This window comes from Larimichthys crocea, chromosome IV (genome assembly GCF_000972845.2).
Source record: "Larimichthys crocea isolate SSNF chromosome IV, L_crocea_2.0, whole genome shotgun sequence".
In the NCBI taxonomy this organism is placed as follows: Eukaryota; Metazoa; Chordata; class Actinopteri; family Sciaenidae; genus Larimichthys; species Larimichthys crocea.
In genome coordinates this window covers 5,125,874-5,148,167 of record NC_040014.1, presented here as the reverse complement: position 1 = coordinate 5,148,167, position 22,294 = coordinate 5,125,874, and the positions used below count along the sequence as shown (strand labels likewise).

The 22,294-nt window shown below is 38.9% G+C and overlaps 2 protein-coding genes across 3 annotated transcripts; both read left to right on the top strand.

The window, feature by feature from the left end:
- The first annotated feature begins 2,084 nt into the window (after positions 1-2,084).
- On the top strand, positions 2,085-7,258 carry LOC113745744 (regulator of G-protein signaling 7-binding protein B-like). Of its 2 annotated transcripts, none has more exons than XM_027278619.1 (6): positions 2,085-2,791; positions 3,037-3,209; positions 3,825-3,955; positions 5,199-5,361; positions 5,492-5,562; positions 6,751-7,258. In XM_027278619.1, exons 1-6 carry the CDS (start codon positions 2,660-2,662, stop codon positions 6,840-6,842), a joined length of 762 nt encoding a protein of 253 aa, XP_027134420.1. In that variant the 5' UTR covers positions 2,085-2,659; the 3' UTR covers positions 6,843-7,258. The 2 variants fall into 2 exon arrangements, with proteins under 2 accessions (XP_027134420.1, XP_027134421.1); XM_027278620.1 differs by having other exon boundaries at positions 2,086-2,791; positions 5,223-5,361.
- Positions 7,259-10,398: 3,140 nt separating this feature from the next.
- c6.2 (complement component 6, duplicate 2) lies at positions 10,399-22,291 on the top strand. Its single transcript, XM_027278617.1, has 18 exons — positions 10,399-10,603; positions 11,258-11,431; positions 11,648-11,807; positions 12,707-12,851; positions 13,008-13,149; positions 13,598-13,736; positions 14,363-14,572; positions 14,850-15,093; positions 15,597-15,719; positions 15,856-16,022; positions 16,139-16,364; positions 17,010-17,178; positions 17,413-17,524; positions 18,971-19,103; positions 19,260-19,454; positions 19,554-19,641; positions 19,891-20,138; positions 21,094-22,291. The coding sequence occupies exons 2-18, from the start codon at positions 11,286-11,288 to the stop codon at positions 21,273-21,275; spliced, it is 2,829 nt and encodes a 942-aa protein (XP_027134418.1). The 5' UTR covers positions 10,399-10,603; positions 11,258-11,285; the 3' UTR covers positions 21,276-22,291.
- The last annotated feature ends 3 nt before the right edge of the window (positions 22,292-22,294 follow it).

Below are 22,294 nucleotides of genomic sequence, written 5' to 3'. Positions count from 1 at the left end.
GTTTTGTTAATCGATGAAGTGAAATTATGTAGATTTAAGATATCATTTGAAGTGAGAAGCATTTCTGAGAAAGTTTTGCTTCTACATACTATTTGATTTCAAAGCAGAGGTATGTGATAATACCTGTTTCGGTAGGTGCCTTTACTTATTCTGTGCCTTCTGTCTATGACAAATAATATGAAACTGGAATCAGGATCAAGTGTAACTATCAGATTGTATTGTATTCATAGGAAGCCAGATAGACTATTATAAAATAATATAAAGCTTTCAGTGAGCACTTGTGTGTCGTTCTTGACGAAAAAGAAAAATTGAGTAAAGAGTTAATCCTCTGATCTGTTTTAATTGTATTATTTTATTTTTTTTAAAGGTGTCTTTTTGTTTTGTTTGTTCAATAGCTCGGTATGACAAATAATGACTCATTTGGCTGCATTATGAATCAATGGAAACTGTTTTTGAATAAAAACTAATATAGAAAACTTAATTTAACAAACTGATGGAGCCTTTTCTTTCACTCCTCCACATTTCTAAAATAACTTGTCGCAGTGGCTCTCTTTAGGTTTTGCAGCGATCTAAATAAAAAATGGTTATCTCTGCTGTGATCCTGTTTGAACAGGGTTCATTAGTTTTTGAAATACTGTAGAAAAAACAGCATTTGTTTGCGATGTTAAAAAAAACATGCCCTGAATGGACTCACTGGGATTGACCTGTCAGTCACAAGGTAGCTACACCCTAAAGTATACCTTTTTTACATGTATTGTCTATTTTAATTTCTAGTGGCAAAATGAACTAATGCAGCTTTAAAAAAAGATTTTAAAAAGCAAAAAATCAGCCAAAGCTATCGAGCTATATCAGTTCACTCTGGTAAAACAATATGCAGGGAGATGGAATATTCATGTGATAGTGTCTATACCAAAAACTAGAGATTGCGACCATGAACTCATGAGGAAACTGGTGACTGAGGTCATAAATCAATGGGGGAATTTGAGTGATTTTCTCATAAGCTTACATACAATCTGAGATGATCCATAATTTCTAAAAAGGTTTGTACACTTTATCTCAGCACCATCCTGACTGTTTACTCACTCAGTATAAAGCATATTTACTCATTTTTGAGCAATTCAGCTTCAAAGTTCATTATTTTGAATTGAAATGGGCATTATGTGCAATATTTACTGTAAAATCTCTTTGATCCATAATTTCTGACAAAGGTTGATACACTTTGGCTAATCCTCACTCCAGTCCTGAGATCAAGTGTACAAGCCTTTGTCAGAAATTATGGATCAAAGGGATTTTACAGTGGAGTAATAGGTTTGCTCGCTCCGTATCATGGACTACATGCATTTGCCATACATTCTGTAATATGGGTGCACTCGATTTAATACACTAGACTATCGTTTTGTTTTCTCGAGATCTCGAATTAATTATCTCGTTATCACGGGTAAATGGAGGAAAATTATCTCCTTATCATGGGAAAACGGGTGGAATAAAATGTATGTATGTATGGCCTTTTAGGGCTTCCGTAATTTACACATACAATCTGACTTTTTTGTTGTTGTTGCAACCATGAAGCCAATGGGAAAGTGCTAAAAGCTGTGATTCCTCAAGCGTCCACTTGAGACAGAAGTGAGTCAACGTCCATAAGTCCCCATATTAAAATGTCCAACTTCACAGCAGAATTAAACATGTTTACTGGTTCAGGCAACAATTTCGGACTCTACTAAGTTACAGATGGCTTATTAGTGCATCCAGGCATCATTTGACCGGTCCACCGATTATGTACGCCTTTACCGATATTTAGATTAGATTGGAGGCAGAAGAAGCAGCACATCCAACATGGCGGCGGCCAGCTGTGCATATTTTCGGCTTCATAGCAGCTTCAGAAACTTATGGGTGACGTCACTCAGGCTCTGTCTTTTCTTATACTGTCATTGGTTGCAACCAATGACACATCCCCCTGCTGGCTATTAGGGAAAATGCACTTTAATTAAGACACTTTAAATTTTAGACAGCTAAATGGTCTCTGTTGGTTTGTTGTTGTGGTGTCTGTGCCATAGTGGTCAAAAAAATTAATGCATCTTTAATTTAAAAAGAAGAGCAGATTTTAAAAAATCAGCCCAAACTGTCTAATCATATATCTGAATCAAATATCTGTGAGGCTGTAAAAGCAGCACTCTGATGCATGAAATCTCCTCTCATCATTCACTTCACATCATCATAATGTCACACAGATGTTTTTCTGGACCACTGATGCTGCTGAATAGTTAATTGTCAGTCGGTGGGTGACGACTTGTTTTGCTGTTGGCTCCCTCTCTGAATCCTCCTCACACGTGAGTGCGCGGCGGAAGACGGAGGAGCCTCCCTCTCGGCCTTCAGGAGGGGCTGAAGGTGACTCTCCTCTCGGGCTGGGATGCAGAGGGAACTGCTGGGGGTCCGTCCGGCCCGCTACACGGTCCTGCTCCGGGAATAACGGCACACACCTGCTGGAGGGTGGGAAGTGTAAAAGCGTTCACCAAAATCCTGCGACCGTGTTGCGTCTGAACGGGTCGTTTTCTTCTTTATAGAGGACACCAGCCATCAGGAGAGAGCGGGTATCTCCTCCATCTATCTCCATCTGTGTGTCTGCGTCTGGCTGGTGGGCTCCGGTGGTGGGTGTGCATGCATGTGTTCTGCACCGTACGGGCGGAAAAAGCGCCCAAGATCCGCAGGGATCATTTTTCCCATCAGTAAAGTGGCGCAGACGGAGCCGGAGCGCCGGGAGAGCACGGAGGGGGCCGTGGACGGCAGCAGGATGGTGAGTACCGAGAAAAAAAACCCCTGTTAATGATTGGTGAGGGTGTCCGTGTTTATCGTCGCTCTGCACCAAAGCACAGCTTCTTCTGTTTACCACAAAGACGCGATTTTATCGTGCAGGCGCAGCGGTGGCGCAAAGGGACAAAAACAAGTGCTGGCACTCTTTAAATGATTTTTTTTATCGTGCCTTGGCCTTAATATAAAATGATTGTTAACAAACAGTCCCTGCTTGTTTTTCTTCTCCAGACTGTCCAGGAATTCAACACCCTCGTAGCGCTGTACCGGGAGCAGGTCATATCGGTCGGGGAGATCTCCGCCGACTGTCCGTCTCTGCGGGCTCAGATGCACCACACACGGTCCAAAGGATGCTCCATGGCCCGGGCTGCACACCAGAACCTCGCCGTCATCTCTGTGTCAGGGTAAGGAGGGAAACAGGGACAGGCTGTTTTAGAGGAACAGATTTCACTCTTTATGGGACATTTCAGCGCTCCGTCTGTGTTTATTTCTAAGCACTTGTGACTCTCTTCATCACTGATTTCATCCTTATGTACATGAGCAAAATGATTATTTCACACTTGCAGAAATAACTGCTTGTTCCAGCCGTTCATTTGATGGAATATCATTACTGAAACTTGATAAAATAATACATCTTATTAAGCGATTTTCAGCAAAACAACAGAATATATAAGTTATAATGGGATAAGAAGATAAAGTATGGAAGTATCAAAACAAGTTTAAAAAAATGAAAACAACTAAATAAGTTATACTTTCATGAAAATCAAAAATCATTTTGAAATGTTAAAGTGAATGTTGGTGCTGCAGTACAGGTGTAACAGTGAAGAGTTTGTGAAGTTTCAATTATCTGCAAGTTAATTCTGTTCATTTGTCATTAAATAAATGAGAAATGGTGGAAAAACGTGTTCAAAATGTTCAGTCTGCATGTTTTGGAACACGGTCGACTTGATTGTAAAGTGGACATCTGTGTTTGTCTGATTGTATCTCTCTCTGTTTTCCTCTTCCTCTCCGCGCTGCAGTCCAGAGGACGGAGAGATCCACCCTGAGATCTGTCGGCTCTTCATCCAGCTGCAGTGCTGCCTGGAGATGTTCATAACCGAGATGCTCAAATCCATGTGCCTGCTGGGGGTGCTGCAGCTGCACAGAAAAAGTACCGTCACAAAAAAAACACAAAATAAAAAAACATACCAAAGAAATAAAATAACAGAGTAATGAAAATCCATGAGCCAGTTAAAAAAAGAAAAGAAAAATCACAGTCACTGTGGGACTCAACATTTTAAAGTGATAAACACCTGCTGTTCCTACTGACGAGTCAGAATGTCTGCTGAGAGAAAAGTGTATCTGATTGTAAAAAATGTATTTAACAAAAGAGACAGTCTGAAAGTCTGCAGGTCGTTGCAAAACCACCTGTGATGTATTTAAACTGTGGTGCTGGGATTCAAGGCTCCATCTCAGTATTTTCCAGGCAGTTTCCCAGCCTGTTATTTCTCCAGAACAGGAAAATCACACAAAAAGCCAAATTGAAAAACATATTGTAAATTAAAAAACATAAAATGAGCATAATGTGGGCTGCATCTAAAAAACGTACATTTTCAGGTTATGGTACTGTGTCTGTGTAGGAGCTCATAGAGAAACTCATAAATAATAATAATCAGGTAGTCTTGAGTAAAATAAATAAATAAGAAAAAGAGTCATCAACAGCTGATCATCACAGGTCACACTGCCACTGTGGGCAACACTGATGGGAACAGTGGAGACTTCCTGCTGTGACTTGTGGTGTTCTCAGCCTGGTTTTAAATCCATCTTTTTGACCCTCCTGTTTTCCATAGTGTAGTCTCTAAGCATCGCTCATGAAAGAGTTTCTGGAAGTCTGATTATGCAGTAATGCATGCAGTTATGAGTAATAAATACAATCCATACATGTAAATCTATAAAACATTTTAATTGAAAATGCTTTTCATATTTATTTCACCTCATTTCAGATCCCATGCTTTACTGAAACGCTCCAGAAATCTTTGATTTGACTTCAGCTAATACACTGTTGACACAGCAGAGGGCAGTAGAGAGCTGTGTGGATTCATTCTCACTGTATTTTCAAATAAAGTACATGAGAATGAAATCCAAACTAAACTTCATTAGATTAGAGAAGAGACCTTTTCTCTCATAGAAACACAATGATTGTGACTTTTCAGTAAAAATATACTCCCAACAGGAGCACTAAATATTTGGCACTACTAAGTTCACAGAAGACCTCAACATGTAAACAAATGATCACAGTATGATGCTATAATATAATATTTTGATATTCAGCAGCATAATTTCCCATATTATGTTAAGAAGCCATTGATTTAATGGCTTCTTAACTTGGTATGTGTTTGACTTGTGCCTCACAGCCGCCATCTCTGTTCTAACCAAAGGAACAGACTCTGAGCCAAAGGTGGACTTCAGGATGGATGAAAGCTCCGACGTTCCCATCCTGGAAGACCGATCCTCCTCCCCCATCGACTTTCTACAGGAGCAGTGGATGGTGGGAACCGATATCGAAAATATAGAGAGGTACGCCGGCTGCACCTGCTTCTTAAAGTTCATTCTTACACTGTAAACTGTATTTTCTGCTGCTGCAAATTCATCCTGGAATTCATTCAAACAACTGTGTGCTGAGTCAGTGATCCCTTTGTTTTGATAGAGATATGCGTGAGATGAGAAACCTGCTCAGCAAACTCAGGGACACGATGCCATTGCCTCTGAGAAACCAAGGTATGCAGTGTTTGTGATAGAAGTTGAACCTTCAGATCCACTCTGAAGTGTTTTAGTTCAACACACAGAGTGACTAAGAAGAGACGCGAAAGAGAGGTGTAAAATCATTTATCACACAAAATGTCTGATATTATGTAATTCAACAGCATCTGCTGTCAGGAAGACTGATGAAAGAAACTAAATGAGAACTGAGAACTGAAAGCTAATGCTTTGGTTCCCAACCTGGGGTTCTGGACCCTCCCAAGCAGCCATGTGATGAATCAAAGGGGCCAAAAACTGAAATTTCTGTTTATTTTTCAGGTGTAAATTTTGGCTTATATTTGTATTGTGACCACATTGTGTAGTTGCGTAGTTTGTAATGTAATTGGGTAGTAGTACCTCATCATTTATTAAAGAGGGTTTGTGTAAAATAGGTTTATTCCTTTTATTGACCAAAGTTAGATGAGACGATTGTTAAAATACACCCAACTGCTGGTTAGCTTAACAAGACTGGAAACAGTTTATTGAAGAAAATGTAAGAAAACACACTGGTGAATAAATCTTCATTTGGACTTGATTTAGTCCAGGTGCAGTGATGGCAAAACCACAGCTTTTTATATTTTTAATCACAGTCTTTACATCACAGGTTTTATACAGATTGAATAAAAAAAATACAATGTGTTAATTAGCATAAGAGGTGCTGGTAGGCAGGTTGATAACATTTGGATAGACCCAGGCTAGCTGTTTCCCCCTGTTTCCAGTCTTTGTGCTAAGCTATGCTAATCTGCTGCTGGCAGTTGTGTGCAAGCAAACAGTGTATTTTATACAATGTCAAATTATTCTTTTAAAATCAAAGTGTCTGAGAAGGTGCTCACAATTTTGGAGAGAGGTACACATACCCCAGAAAAACTCTTGAGACAGAAAATACAATGTCAAGGCAAAAATAATAACAAAACCAAAACACAGTTTGCTTGCCTCGACAATGTTTTTTATTGGTTTCAGCGGTTTCTTTTTCAGATATATATATATAAAAAAAGGTTGTTAATGACATGTACAACCTGTGACAAGGGCTCATGGGTACAACCTGCTTTATACTGAGGGTTCACGAGTAAGAGGCCTGGGAAGTGACACCAGACTTTGTCTCTTTGTGATGGAGACGTGGCAGGATGTCAAGATGAGGCCTGATCACAGAGTGTCTGTTTGTTGCAGATGACAGCAGCTTGTTGAATTTGACTCCACACCCACTGGTCAGACAGAGGAAGAGACGCTTCCCTGGACTCTGCTGCATGGTGTCCGGCTGAGAGTCTGAACCCAGCACAGTTGACACACAGGAAAGGACGTTTATTTTATCATACCTTGTGATGTATATTAAAGAAGAGATTCACAAATCCTCTTACACGTTTTTATTTTATTTTATTTAAATTCAATTTGTTTTCATATTATCTGAAATTGTAATCTCATAGTATCTGTTATCTGATTGACATTTGTCTTTTTCACCTTAATGTTTACTTTTTTGGCTGGTTCTACCACTCGCAAACACCAGTTTGATCCGCTTTGTTGCGTAAACTTTCTGGCTTTGGTTATTTTTTAAATTTATTTTATGAAGACAAGTATAACACACACATATTACTCAGTGGAAAGAGGGAATAGTGATGAAATATTAAAATAAAACAAAATAAAGAGAGAGAGCAGCTGCCCTATGTGCAAAGGCTCAGTCCTTGCTGCGGAAGCCCAGGGTTTGAGTCCGACCTGTGGCTCTTTCCCGCATGTCGTTCCCCATTTCTCTCTCCCTACATTCCTGTCACTCTTCAGCTGTCTCTATCAAAATAAAGCTTGAAAAAGGCCAAAAAAATAATCTTTAAAATTTGTCAGTACCCTTCGTCTTCTGTTTAAAGACAGGAATGAGCTGAGTTCATGTTTCAGTTTTAATCTTTTGCAGAACACTTTGTTTTCTGCTCTTAAGTATTCATCTGCCTCCTTATCTATCTGGTTTGTGCCATTTTATATAATGAGAAAGTCTAAAAATGTAAATATTCAGGCTATGCACTGGCATTTTTCGTTTTTCAGCTGTCTCACTGTGCTAGTGTCACGCCTCCATGTTTGAATGTGTCTCACGGTGTGAGAAGTTTTAGTCCTCACAACCTCCCAATGTATTCCGTCATTGTTCCATAGAGGCTCTTGCCAGGTGAGTCTCTAACATAGCTGTGTGGTGTGACACCTCGTAGACAAAGCAATTCATCTACACTGTTATGATGAACGTTTCTCTAGCGACAATTAAAGCTCACAATTGTCTGTTGAGCAACACTGACATAGCAGGGAACCTTGAAAACTACTGGCTATATACTATATGGTGTTTTCATCAAATTTGCTGTGGATTTTCATGGTCCCCAGAGGATGGCATTAGCATCTTCAACAGCCATAACACTTCCATGTGTAACCAGGAAAATTTAAAAGATCACATAAATATCTAGAAAATGGCAGACTGAACATGCAATTTACAAATCTTACTCCTCAGAGGATATACCACTTTGACTTTAGTGACCTCATGACCTTTCCTCCAGCACCACCCTCAGGACAGATTTTGAGCATAGTGTTGAAAAAAAGAAAGTCATATTTTGCAAGAAAAAGTCACAACATTTTGAAGTTGTAGATTATGAGATGCGTTTTAGATGCTCTGTCAGTGAAATGAGGGAATGTAATCTAACTTACCAAATAAACATTGCGCATTTTGTTCTTGAAGTTTTCATCTATGACGTATTTCCTAATATTGAGACTTTTTCTTGTAAAATTGCAACTCACGATTTCATGCTTGCTCTGATACTAGAATAGCTAAACTGTCAATATGTTGTTCATTCTGTCCAACTCTTTAATATTTAGGAGTGTAATGATGATCGCAGCCTGTAGGAGAAACCAGCAGGGCGTCCAGCATGTCATTAGCAGTCTTCCCTGAAAAATAATTGTTTTATTTAACTTTCAGCTTCAGTTTTCCATCACAAGGGCTTTGCAGACGCTCCACAGAAACAGCAGAATTTAAAAAAGCCAAACACACAAAACAAATTAAACTCATAAAAACACTCATAAAAATCTGAAGCATTCTACTGAAGCCATTTCCCCCATTGAATGTCAGTGCAATGTAATTTGTAAATTCGTGTTTGTGAAGGTTTTTTTCTTTGTTTAATGTTATCTCAAGTGGTGATGTCTAAATCACTAAATTCTTTGTTTTGGCATGTATATGACTAAGAGTAGGCCATGTGTAGTAAGTGTGTCCTGCAATGTAGAGAATCCACAGCTCAACCTATGTACAGCTTAGGACATTTTATAATGTGAATAAAGTTTTATATACAAATAAGATATTTCTTTTCTTTATTTCTAGTTTAGCACAGAGTGGAAGCAGGGGGAACCACAAGCCTAGCTCTGTCCGAAATGTGCCAACCGAAACCTTTAAAGCTCACTTTAATACGTATGTCATTGTTTCATTTGTATCTAAACAGAAATGAACGCTTGATAATTCATGGTATTAGGGGGAATAACATGATAGGAATGATGACTTATGTGATTTCAGGGGCGCTTGTGGCTGGGGAGGTACAGCAGGCAGGTCCACTAATCATACTGGCATGTCGAAGTGTTCTTGGGAAAGATACTGAACCCCAAATTGCTCTTAAAGACTTTGCAATCAGTGTATAAATGCATATGAATGGTTAGCTCCTAAAAACTGATGAGCAGTTGGAACCTTGCATGGCAGCTAATGCCAATAGTGTATGAATGTGTGTGAATGGGTGAATGATATGTAGTGTAAAAGCGCTTTGAGTGCCAGTTAAAGTGACATTTGCATTACAGTGTGATTAAATGAGTGTGGGGGAAGTTGTTCTGTTCAAAAGCCTGATGGCTTGTTGGTAAAAGGTGTTTTAAAGTCTTTTTGTCCTAGATTTCAGACTCCTGTAGAGCTTCCCTGACGGCAGAAGTGTGAACTGAAAGTGTTGTGTGTGGGTGTGTATTGTCCTTTTTGATGTTGGAGGCCCTTCTGATGACCCTGGTGGTGTAAATGTCCTGTAGTGATGAGAAGGCTGCCCCAGAGATGAATTATATGTACACAAAAGGTTTATTGCTCTCTCTCTCTCTCTCTCTCTCTACTCTGCCTCTGATTGGCTAGTACTCCTTCATTGGAATATCAGGGTTAGCTGATTAGAGGCAGAAGCGGGTCATGACTTTGCCCTGCTGGGAAAGAGCAATAGTTCATTGTCTAATAAATGATTTGAAAATTCACATTTTAGAGTGGTATGTTAATCAGCATCTTGATCAGTCACACATGTCAAAATGTCAAAGATGAAGTACTCGCTAACATGGATTCTAACAGATCTGTGAACATTTGAGAGGAATAAAGCTTTTGTGTGCAGAGAAGTGACAGATCTTTGACCTTAACCTATGAAAAATAGGAGCAAAAACAACAGTGTGCAAAGTGAATGGTTTCATGTTTCTGTTTCATATTTTGTAACACAACTTTTGCAAGTTTTGAAAACTTACCAAAAATATATATATTTGAAATAAACGTAAAGTTCCAACAAACCACAGTTTTACTTTCAGTTAAATTGTTGCAGTTTTACATAATGGGCTGAATTCTCAGGTGGATCAATTACTCTGGTGTCAGTGCCAGAGTGTACGAATACTTGGATAACTAAGGAGAATAAGTTTCCTCCCCCTCAGTATCTCTAACTGTCAAGTCTCAAACACAAAACATCTGGTTTATGTCTACAGCTGGGAAACTCCAGAGCTCTTCACTTCCCGTAACAGAGAGCGTTATGTAAGAACTTTTCTATGTTTTCTGATTAACAGATATTTTCAGTTTGAGATGTTTTTGAACACAGATCGGACACGAGCCAGAAAACAATTGGGCTCCCATGAGAAATCACAGGGGGAGGTTTTATATTGCCGCTGACAGACCTCAAGTCAGATTCAGCTCTGCCTGCAGCGCAGATTCGACTTAACTGCCCATGTATACAGTCAAACACAGGAGCTGCTGAAGTATATGCCTTAATATCTGCTGCAGAGGACGTCAGTGTATGTGGTGAGTCAGATGCATGTTGGCTGAAAATTAAATATAATAGAAATAAAAAAATACATCAACTTTAACCCTTTACTACTTTGTATCATTTGTCGTGTTTTTATTATTATTATTATTATTATTATTTGTTTTATTATTATTGTCATTGTTATTATTAAATGAATACACTCTATGAAATGTGCCAAAACTTAGGTTGCTTGGTTAAAAGTCATATTTTGTGCATCAAAAATACATTTAGTCCAAATATAAAACAGGTAATATTGCATGGAAAACTTGGAGAACAGAGTAGTAAAGTAAAGGTTAAGTAGTTTCTGGAGGCTGCATTGCAGTGACCTGTTCACAGTACAGCAGAGCAGATTTAAGTTCAGGGTTAGAGTCTTCAAAGTCCTCATGTTCACATGTTGAGAAAGGTTTGTTAGGATGTTCTTCTGTGAATACTATGTGGGAGCATCAAGTCCTCCTTTGATTTTTAGTGATGATTGATGTTAAATTATTCAGTAGTGAAAAAATATTGTCTTATTTTCCAAGAAACTTTATTCTAAGTACAGTAAATTATATGTATATTAAAATTTAAAACAAATCACAAATGCAAATTTAAAATGAAACAAATAACCATCTTTAGACAGTGGCTGATCCTGTCATCAAATTCATTTCAAAGGAGGTGAAACCAGTTTGAACATCCGTGATGGCTCCTTCCACCTGGTTGATCTTGCTGCTGCAGCTCTTCAGCATGATATCAGCCGGCCTGGCCTGTTTCTGTGAGCGGTACCACTGGGGACCTTGGTCTGCCTGCTCCAGGACCTGCAACCATGGGACACAGCACAGAAAAAGGTGAGACACAGTACAGACAAAGACTGCAGAGATATACATGACACAGGTAAGCTTTTGAGTCCAGAATCTGAAGTGAAACTGCTGTTAAAATAGAGCAAAAGTGTGTAAAATACTGATATAAAGAATTATTATTTTCATTTACTCACATACAAATAACTAATGCAGAAGATGCCAACAGCTGCTGTATATTAATGTGACTTCATACTTTTTTGACAGGATCTTTCAGACTGGTGATGGTTTTTACTGGCAGCATAGCTGCGACAGGCTGTGTCAGAGATCCGACAGCAGAGCTTGTAATGAGCACAGCTGTCCAATTAACTGCCAGCTCACAGAGTTCGGGGCATGGTCCGACTGCTCACCCTGCGCCAAGAAACAGGCAAGAAACATAAATCTCACATGTTCCCTCTCATAGTGCTGTCTTTATCTAGTCTTAATTAGACTAATTCTCAACAGGTTTAGTTGATATATATGTATTGCATAATTTCCTGTTATGTCAGAATACATGACTGTATTGAATATTTATTGCAAAACAGTACAAAAGTTATGACAAAATGTAAAGTCTGGGATAAATAAATTACTTTTATTTGTTGTTAAAGTTGTTACACACACTCATTTCAATAAAACTTTATTTATATGAGAATATACATAAAAAATAAGTAAATTAATAGTACATACAATGATTAGTTGATTAGATTTTAGATTTAATTATATACAGCAAAGGGAATGACAAAGTATTTGCTGCTAATAAGACACACCCCAAAGCCAAACCTATCTCCTGGAAACTTTATATATACAACTTATTTGCTAAGCAAACATATCTTGGCAGAAGTGTAAAGCCACCTGGATTACGTATGAACGTATTTTCACTTCACAGAAAAAGGCTCAGGCAGTGCTGTGTTTGTCATCAAAATGTAAAACCTGGCTCTTGCATTAGGCCCGTTGACTCTAATATGAGCATCAGCCTTAAAAAAGTAAATTTGTCTGAAATTGTTGAACATTCCAAGAAACAATCCTAAGGAGATGTCTTATGTATACGGCCCTGCTGCCAAAAACAACTATGAATTACAGGAATGAACACAGTACTTCGACTAAATTCACCAAGAAGTGGTTCAACAAGCTTTTCTTTAAGACTGCAATTTTTTGGGGAGAATATAGGCAGATTTTCTTACATATTTTAGATATTACTTGAACACAAGACATTACTGGTTGAAGTGTGAAAGTTTTAAATGAATTGAATCAAAACCTAAATCATTCTCTCACATGATGTTACCATAGTTTCGGACGCGGTCTGTCCAGAAACCGTCTCAGTTTGGTGGATCAGCTTGCAGTGTGGAGCTGACAGAGGAGAGACCCTGTTACCCCTCCACAGAGTGCAAGTTACCACCCATCGACTGCAAAGACGACTTTAAGTGTGATAATGGTATGTAGTGTAAGTGTTACAGAATTAATGTGCAATCCTGGTGTCATTTTTATTTCAAAACATTCCTGATTTTTCCATTTGATTGAGAGAACCAAATCAGCATCTGATCAGTCACACCAACATTTTCTTATCTACAAAACATCCTTTCTGCTGCAGGGCGCTGCATCAACTCGACGCTAACATGCAACAGACAGAATGACTGTGAAGATAACTCAGATGAAAAAGACTGCGTTGAGTTCAAAATTGTGTGTCCAGCGGAGAAGAGAGTGGCCCCCGGGGCTGACCTGGTGGGAAATGGGTAAGTTAAAGGTCAGAAGGTCAGCTGCTGACCTTACAACATCAGATTAAACGTGAACCAGCCCACATTCCTCCCTGCTGTGCTCTTAATCACATTCCTTTCTGCCACGCACTCTTACATTTCTATTATTATCATTAAATGTGATATTGTTTTAGAGGTGTTGTTGTACCACTGCTGCAAAGACAAAACATATAATACTATCATAATTATATTATTAGAGATGAGTTATATTATGGTAAATGTTGCTCCATTTAAATTCTTTAAGATAATTATGAAAAAAATGAAAAAGACAAATGATATCAAATGTATCTTCAATTTCCCTTATGAGAAATAATATGATATAGACCACTGATGTATGATGATGTATTATTGGTCTGCTAATGTATAATTAGACTTACTGTAAATGAAAGTTCATGAGATTTGACTTTTCACTGATTTGTGTGTGAAGGTTCGATGCTCTGGCAGAGGAACCGAGGGGAGCAGTACTGGACAACATGTTCATGGGAGAATATTGCAACCTCAAGAGACCTCCAAACACTCTGCTCTACCACAGAGTCCCTCACAACTTTGAGAGCTTTCACATTAAGGTAGTATTATTATTGGCAATATCTAATTGTACAGCACCTTTGTAAAGCTAGCCTGGTTCAAGACCTTTGATTCACCACCCAGATCTTAGACCAGAGTAATAGTGCCAAAAAAGGCTGGAATAACGCTAATATTATTATTGTTATATTAAGACCCACTGAAATGTATTATTTTCGTTTAAATGAATTTATGTTGCGAACACCAGCAAAATCTCCTCGTCCCTTTGTTTTACTGTAGAAATTCTAAATGTAGTAAGCTACTTTGATAATGTGGAAAGGGACTAACAGCGTTCTTATTGCAACTAACTGGCATAAATTGGCGTACAGTATACCATCATGAAAGCATTTCAATCATCCCAAACAGAAATCATCTCACAGGAACACAATTCTGGGTTAAATAAAATGAGTTTCCATTTTTGTTTGGAGAAAAAATTGACAATCCCAGGGAAAACTGGTGTGACAAATTCTGCATCAGCATTACTTTCTACTGTAGTATCTTACTGAACTACCACTAGCAGCACCCATGGTAGCTTTGGCCTCACCATCACAGATAAATAGTGCAATTTTGTTCTTGTTACTGTTCGTTTTAATATAAATCTGGATTAACATGTGTGATTGTGGTTTTAAAGGTTGGAGAGGTGGAGGAATTCAGCACTGCGGACGAAAACGTGCGCACCGAGCCCATCGATGTGAAGAAACCTTCATCCAATCAAAACAACCAAAATGATAAAAGCGGTCTTTTTATCCCTCTTATTTTCCTTCCCATGTTTTTCTACACTTCAAGGTCTTATACAGAACTCAGCTCTAACAAGGAGGCTTTTGATTCTTCAAAGAAAACGGTGAGTAACTTAATAACAGCACACACGCACATTTGTAGTGATATTCTTATGAGGACCTTTATTAACAAAATGCGTTCCCTAATCTCCTAGCCATAGTCTTACCATAAAGAACTGACGACCGGACAAAATGTCCCCACTTTACGAAATTGTCCTCTCAAATTCTGAGAGCTATAAAGCTATATGTACAAAAACATGTATCTGTTCAAATGCACACACATTGCTGGTTGCAGTTAATCTTTTTCCTGTTCCTAGTCATGTCGTATCTTTCGTTTCACAGGACTCCAAGTTTTTCCGGGTGCACAAGGTTCTGCCAGTCTCCACATTTAAGGTGAAGGACGCGGGGGATCTCGTCCTGTCACAGCCTTTCCTGCAGTTTCTTCATGCTCTTCCTCTCGAGTACAACTATGCCCTCTACAGAGACATCTTCCAGCGTTTTGGGACACACTACTACAGCTCAGGAAAACTGGGAGGCCACTATGACCTGTTGTACCAATACAGCCGAGAGGAAATCAAATATTCAGGTTCAAATGTGTCCAGACTTTTTGGTTACACTGACTTCTGTGTCATTTGCATGTTTGTAGTCTTGATGTGGTGAATGGTGGTGGAATTCACTTTTGCGTGCCCACCTCCTCAGTCAAGACTACTGCATTTAAAAACTTGAACATCGCTTAAGTTTAGGTTGCGAATGCACGTTCCTAGTTGGTTGCAATCTATAATGTCACTGCTAGATGTCACTAAATCCTACACACTGGACCTTCAAACCACTGTGCAGTGTTTTTACCTCTGATTAGCCTTTATACTCATGGTTTCATAACCCAAATGTTATATTTATTACATTTTGAAATTGAATTTGAATTACCTCCTGGATCTATTAGTCAGGACAGGACTCACCTGTAGGAATGCACCCATGCCAACGGCCTCTTGTGGTAATTTAATGCAGGGTGGATTATTCCTGACATGTCCTTTCTTTCATTGTCTTGCATCATGTTTCATCATGTTGCTCTAAACTCTGCATCTCCAACAGGTTCAACAGAAGAGCACTTTTCAGACTGTCTGTCCAGAGAAACAACCTGGACCATCATCCTCTACAGCCAACACAGTAGTGTGACCCGATGCAATGACAACCGGATGACTCAGAAATATCAAGGTGTCTTCCAAAATGTGCCAAGAAGCACAGCTTGTTTATTCCCACTTTACTGTTTGGCTTATTGACTGAAGAACACTGATCTTAGTATAGCCACATTCTTTCCTTCATTCATTCATTAAACATTTCTTTGGTCCAGGCTCGTTCATCCAGTCAGCAATGAAGTCTTTCTCAATGGTGAAAGGAGGTCGAGCCAGAGAGGCTGCAGCTTTGGCCTGGGAGAGGGAAAGGCCAGCTCCGAACAAAGCATCCTACAAGAACTGGGCAAAGTCTGTTCTTGACAACCCTGCTGTGGTTGAGAGCAAGGTTAAATCAAGCACAATTGAAATGATGCCAATCTTGCAGAAAAAACTATAAAAAAATCTAAGTCGCTAGCCTATAAAAAGCTGATGTCATATTCAAGTGTGTGTGTTTTTGTCCAGGTGCTTTCCATCATAGATCTAGTCCGGGGGATCCCATGTGCTGCCACAAAGAGGAGACACATGAGGAAGGCCCTGCTGCAATACTTGGATGAGTTTGATACTTGCAAGTGTGATCCCTGTCCCAACAACGCCAGGCCAGTTCTCTCTGGCACAGAGTGCAACTGTGTTTGCCAAAGTGGCACATTTGGCAATAACTGTGAGAAACGAGCTCCTGACTACACTTCAGGTACAGCAGGACTGTTGCAATAAGAACAACTGAACAATAAGCTTAGTGTTTAAGAACACAGTTGCTGGAAAATGAATGAGGATGTTTCTGAGACCATACCATCACTTTCATATGGTGAAAGAATAACAAGAAAGAGAGTCTACAGCCATCCTAGGAAATGTTACAGGGTCACCAAAGTCATAGGATTCATCCTCTGGGGACCACAAATATTCCATAACAACCCATCCGATAGTTGCCAACACATTTTTAGATGCACGATTTAGCTTCTGCCTCTTGATGGCACTGCATGCAACCCAAAGCTTTGTGATGGATCTTTCTTCTTGAATTTTACCTTTGGAGTTGTATTTGATGTTGTGTGTTGTCCAATACTTTAATCCAGAGCAAGATATCTAGATATCTAATTTCCTGTCAATTTTCAAAAATTCAGTATTCACTTTCATGCTCCCCAGAGGATGAATCATTTCTCTTTAATGTCCTCATGACCTTTCAGTGTCTTCCTAATGATGAAATTCTAATTTTTAAGTTCTGCTACTGGTTCTAAAACTTGATCTTGGCTCTGTCTAACACACATTATTCCATACTATATACATACTGATTCTAACCAGGTGTAGTTATGAAATGTGGTTTGATCTTTAATATACACAGAGGCAGTGGATGGTTACTGGAGCTGTTGGGGCCCGTGGAGTAGCTGTGGAGCCACAATGAAGAGACATCGAACAAGGCGGTGTAATAATCCTGCCCCCCAGAGAGGAGGCCAACCCTGTAATGGTCCTGCCAAACATGAGGAGCCGTGTCACATCTCCATTTTTGCAAAGTAAGATGAACTATAAAAAAAAATATTTCAACAGTGTTTTTGTTCTGTGAAATGTGTAAATATTTTAACATTACTTTTTCATGCTTATATTTGTAACCACAGATGATATTACCACATGCGACATTTAAACTCAAATCTACAAAAAGTCTAGGCTGTGTTTTGACTTCATACAGTATGTGCATAGCTTTGGATTTACTATATACTATATGTTCTGGTGCATATTTTTGTGTCCAGACAGGAGACCTGTGACAATGATGATGACTTTACTGTGGGCTGGATAGACGAGCTGCCTCCTGGTGTGCAGGGCTGTCTGAGGCCGCAGAAACCCGCCAACAGCTTCCTCAGGGTAAACCTCATTGCTACTGATTGAAATGTATGAGTGAAACAGAGAGTCAGAGGCTGTAGTTAACTGCTTGTTGCTCTGATAAAAGTTTAATTTAACCAAAATAGCCCAAATTTTGAGAAAACTTACATCTCTCATTTTACTTATTTTATATGGAAAATCATTCCTGGCATAGATGAAAATGTAAGAATAATAGGTAAAATCTCTTTCTATCTTTATGGTTTGAGAAGTTAAAAAGACTAATCTGCTCTTAACTACATGATAGTGTGTAATAAACCATCTGATAAATGTTTCTATACTCTTTTATACTTTATAAACACTAAATAGACAAATAATTCATTTTCCTTATTCTGGCAATCGTAATGACAAATTAGGTGATGCAGAACTTGAATACCTGATCACACCTTACGAGAGAAATCAATATTTATTGTGTCCACTGTTGTTCTTCTGTGGTGGAAATCCCAGTGAGAGATGAACAAATAAACAAAATGACCCTCTTTGATTGATTAAACACAGTAAGAATAAAAAGAGGTTAAAATAATAACATGTAAGAACGTCATTAAAATGAAACACCACCATTAGCACGTTACAGTTATTTCAGTGGAAAGGTCAGTGGTCCTCACACACAAAGTTGTTCAGAGTCTGACAGAGAGTAAGTAAAAGTTACATTTATACAGATCCTGCTCTGCATCTGACATCATTGGAAACCTTATCTTGATTACAAGTAACTAAAGTTCAGTTGCTTCTCACCCTGACAAGTGAATCTTCCTGTAATGGGAATCTGACCTTTATCTTTAGCCTTAAAGATTTTTTACAAGAACGCCTTGTACATAGTTTTGTTTTGTTTGTTTGGCCTTTTTGAGCTTTATTTGACAGAGACAGCTGAAGAGTGACAGGAATGTGGGGAGAGAGAGATGGGGAATGACATGCGGGAAAGAGCCACAGGTTGGATTCAAACCCTGGGCTGCTACAGCAAGGACTGAGCCTTTGTACATGGGGCGGCTGCTCTACCAACTGAGCTAAACAACACCCCAAACTCCTCGTACATAATTTGCTACTCAGCTCTCAGCAGACACTTGTAACAAGTCACAGCTACAGGACAGAAAAGTTACAAACTGTAGTCACATTCCTAAAAATACACAGATCATAGCAAAATATAAATGCAATACAGTTAAAGGTTAACAGTGTAGTGGATCAAGGCTCTGTAATAATTTGTCTATTATATGCCTGGATGTTATATTTTATCTGACAATTCTTTTATCATATGACATGATCAGGACTGATGTTGTGTTATAGAAAAGCAAGAAAAACTTTGCAATGAGAAAAAAAGAGAGAAATCCAGGACAAAGGAACAAATGGCATAAATTACTAAGAAAGAAAGAAAGATGCCCAGGAGGGTTAGTATCCTCGCTAACTTGTCTTGTATTTATTAACTTCCTCCTCTTACAGAAATCGAAGCAGTATTATAGCTTTGGTGAGGACGAGGAGTTCCAGTGCTACACTGGATTTGACCTGGAGGGTTTTCAGTACATCAACTGTCTTCCTGATGGGACATGGAGTCAACCGAGTGGAAGCTGCATCAGTAAGTCAGTTCTCTCACCAAACAAGTGAACAGTGATTTAAGAGCTCTATTTAATATTTGTTTATTTATTTATTTATATTATTTGTTTCAGATTAACTTCAATATTTCTGCGCCTGATACTATGTTAGCTTAACAGCTGTCCTCCTGTACCTTTAGGGAAAATATGCCTTCCTCCTGAAATCCCTGATGGCATGACGCTTTCCCCTGTTAAAGATGAGTACAGAGTGGGGGAATCACTGGGTTTGAACTGTATTGAACCGGGCCTGATGCCGCTGCCGCGAGGTCTCTACACATGCGGCAACAGTTTAACCTGGGAGCCTCCGTTACCTGCTGACCTACGCTGCACTGATGGTAGCAGATTACTAATGTTGAGCTCCAGTCATTGGAAATGCATGTCACCCACCCCATGAATGAATCCCATGTAAATGAACAGGTGTCTCTTGTATGTAGAGGAGCCATTTGTTCCTGACGGTCAGTGTGGTCCAGGACAGAAACTCCAGGGCTCTCAATGTGTCTGTATTCAACGGGAGAGCTGTCTGTAAGTATTTCTGAAATATTTTTATTGTCCTGACATTTTTAATGTCATGATTAGGTATTCTTTTAGGTATTTTTATATGAAGCAATCTGAGTTTCAGTTTGGGTAAATTATGGTATATATAAATTGTATATATATTATGGTATGTATAAAAATTATTTGTTCAGAACTTTAACAAGCGTATATCATGATGTTCTTGAATATATGCAGAATTTAATATGAGATGACTGACCTGTGTGTGTTTCTGTGCAGTTCAGAACCGGAGAGTCTCTGTATCCTGAACACAGAAGTTGGTGTTGCCGTGTCGATGTCCCTGTGCTCCTTCCATGCCGGGCGTTGCCACAATGATCCGTACTTCTTTATCAGCAATGGTGTCTGTGACCCGGCTCCCGATTTGGCCAAATTAGAGTGGGCCAAGTTCAGAGCCAAAATGGCGTCTAAGAGCGCTGTTCAGGAGCCATGCGATCTTGATACCTGTTACGAATGGGAGACCTGCTCTGGTGAGTTTGTCTGATATTCAGCCATTTTTAAATTCATTTGTTGTGTTAGATTTGACATCTAAAGAAAAAACGTTCACTTTTTAACTCATTAAATGAAGGAATAATTCTATAAACATCTCTCCAAAGTTCAGTGACATCCTCGTTTTCTGGAACTTTTGGATATCTGCTACTTGTTTGTAAAGAAAGACAGATGAGTGGAGTGAAACAGAGTTCAAGAGTTGAATTGCTTAAAACAGACCAGTTTGTCCCAGTGGCCACCCACAGTACTGCAACAAAAAATCCCCTGCACTCATTTCCCTTTCGAGCACAATTAATTTAAATTATATATAAAAAATTACAAAAGAGATGCCTGTAAAACTATTGACAAGATATCCTAACTACAAACAAAGTTAATAAACTTGAAACCATGGAGGTTTATATCTATTAAACATTCCCAGAGCCTATGAAAGCAATGTGCACTAATGTGCATGTGCAGTGGGCTGCACAACATCATAGCGAGCCTGGAAGCTAGAATAATCTTTTGGCTGATGCACTCATGTGACTCACTTTGCAAAGTTGATGACTGTTATCTTGGAGTCCGTTATTTAGTTCTGATAATACATGAATGGACAGGCCATAGTTATATAATATAACCATCTCCTGGTTAGAGCTTGCTATTTTATGGACAGCTGTGTGGGTGGTATCTCTCACCCAAAGTCAGCCTGGATGGGCTCCACTCCCACTGTGACCCTGATGAGGATAAGCAGTTACAGATACTGGATGGATGGATGGATGGATGTCAGTGGTATCAATCTTCCAATTGTCTAATCTGTAGATCTCTCCTTGAAACATACTTTTATCAGAGTTTTCTTGATTTTAGACCTTAATGAACATAAACGAGGTGTTGATATCTGAAGACTTCACATGTTATGTATATCAAAGTATTTTCTTAATGTTAATTTATGTCTGTCCTCAGTATCTAAGAAGTGTGAGTGCAAAGTTGCTCGGAACTGCCAAAGGAATGAAAACAACATGTTCTGTGTGAAGCTGACCAAGAGCCAGAGGACTCGAAGCATGGACCTTTGTTCTGTGGGCGCCCTCAAATGTGCCAGCTATCAGTTTGAGATTGTCAATGAAGGCGCCTGTCTGTCCACATGATCCTTCTAAAGCTTTTTATGTGTTGTTAAACTCCAAATTCATCTTACAGTAGCATGTTTAAAGTAATGTTCCACCACTGCTGGAAAAACTGCTGATAGCTATACAGTTTCAAATACATATGGTTTGTACTCACAATCAACTATATAAACTTTTAAAAATCTTTTTGAACTGCATTCTGCTCTAGAACCAGTCATTTAGAGACAGTATAGATATTAGCCTATCTTACACCATGTTTTTTTTTTTTTAACTGACATTGCATTTATATAATAAAACTAGACTGGCAAGCAGGTGGGGTTCTCAGAACTAAAAGCACATCCAACCAGACAACCATAAGGCCAAGAGTATCACTAAATCAGCCTTAAGCAGGTGGTTTAGGATGCACTTCCAAACTTGGGTGGGCTGCAGAACATCTAGTGCACTTTCAGAACCTGTTTCCTGAAAAGGTATAAGATGGTGACTGTGGACAACAAAGTAATCTTGTATCACACCTTTTCTAGTGTATGATCTGATTTTCACCAAAGTTGGTTTGACAATACAGCAGGATTTGATATTTGAATGTGTCAAACTGCCACCACTTGCACCAAATCTGGAAATTTGATATCCAAAAATGGAATGTTCATATCAAATATGTGTGATTTGGAGAATGTATTTGTGACGTGGAGCTAAAATATGGACAAATCTGTGATGCCACCAATTGTGGGATTTCCACCAAAGTTTGTAAAACTACACCAAACTTCTGGAAGACAAACTGAATATACCAAATCTGGTGACATTTGAACTACCTGTCCTAAAACGACCCAGAGATAAGAGGAAAAGGTGTCAAAAATGTAGACATCAAGATCATGAAAGCGCAATGACTGTACTATAAAGTTTTGTAGATAGACTGTTAAAGAAAGAGAAAAAACAGTAAGTCGTGTTTTTTTCACTTAGTCAGTTGAGTCCAATTACAGGCACAGTGGAATATTTACACTTACGCTTAATGTGCTTCACATGTAATAATAAAAAACATAACATCATAA

Excerpts from the sequence above, each read along its gene's own strand:
- LOC113745744 (XM_027278619.1), top strand. The coding sequence starts at position 2,660 with ATGTGTTCTGCACCGTACGGGCGGAAAAAGCGCCCAAGATCCGCAGGG. Across the intron at positions 2,792-3,036 it reads CCGTGGACGGCAGCAGGATG|ACTGTCCAGGAATTCAACAC; the intron begins GTGAGTACCGAG and ends TTTCTTCTCCAG. Across the intron at positions 5,563-6,750 it reads ATTGCCTCTGAGAAACCAAG|ATGACAGCAGCTTGTTGAAT; the intron begins GTATGCAGTGTT and ends TGTTTGTTGCAG.
- c6.2 (XM_027278617.1), top strand. The coding sequence starts at position 11,286 with ATGGCTCCTTCCACCTGGTTGATCTTGCTGCTGCAGCTCTTCAGCATG. Across the intron at positions 12,852-13,007 it reads CGACTTTAAGTGTGATAATG|GGCGCTGCATCAACTCGACG; the intron begins GTATGTAGTGTA and ends TTTCTGCTGCAG. Across the intron at positions 19,642-19,890 it reads ATTCAACGGGAGAGCTGTCT|TTCAGAACCGGAGAGTCTCT; the intron begins GTAAGTATTTCT and ends GTTTCTGTGCAG.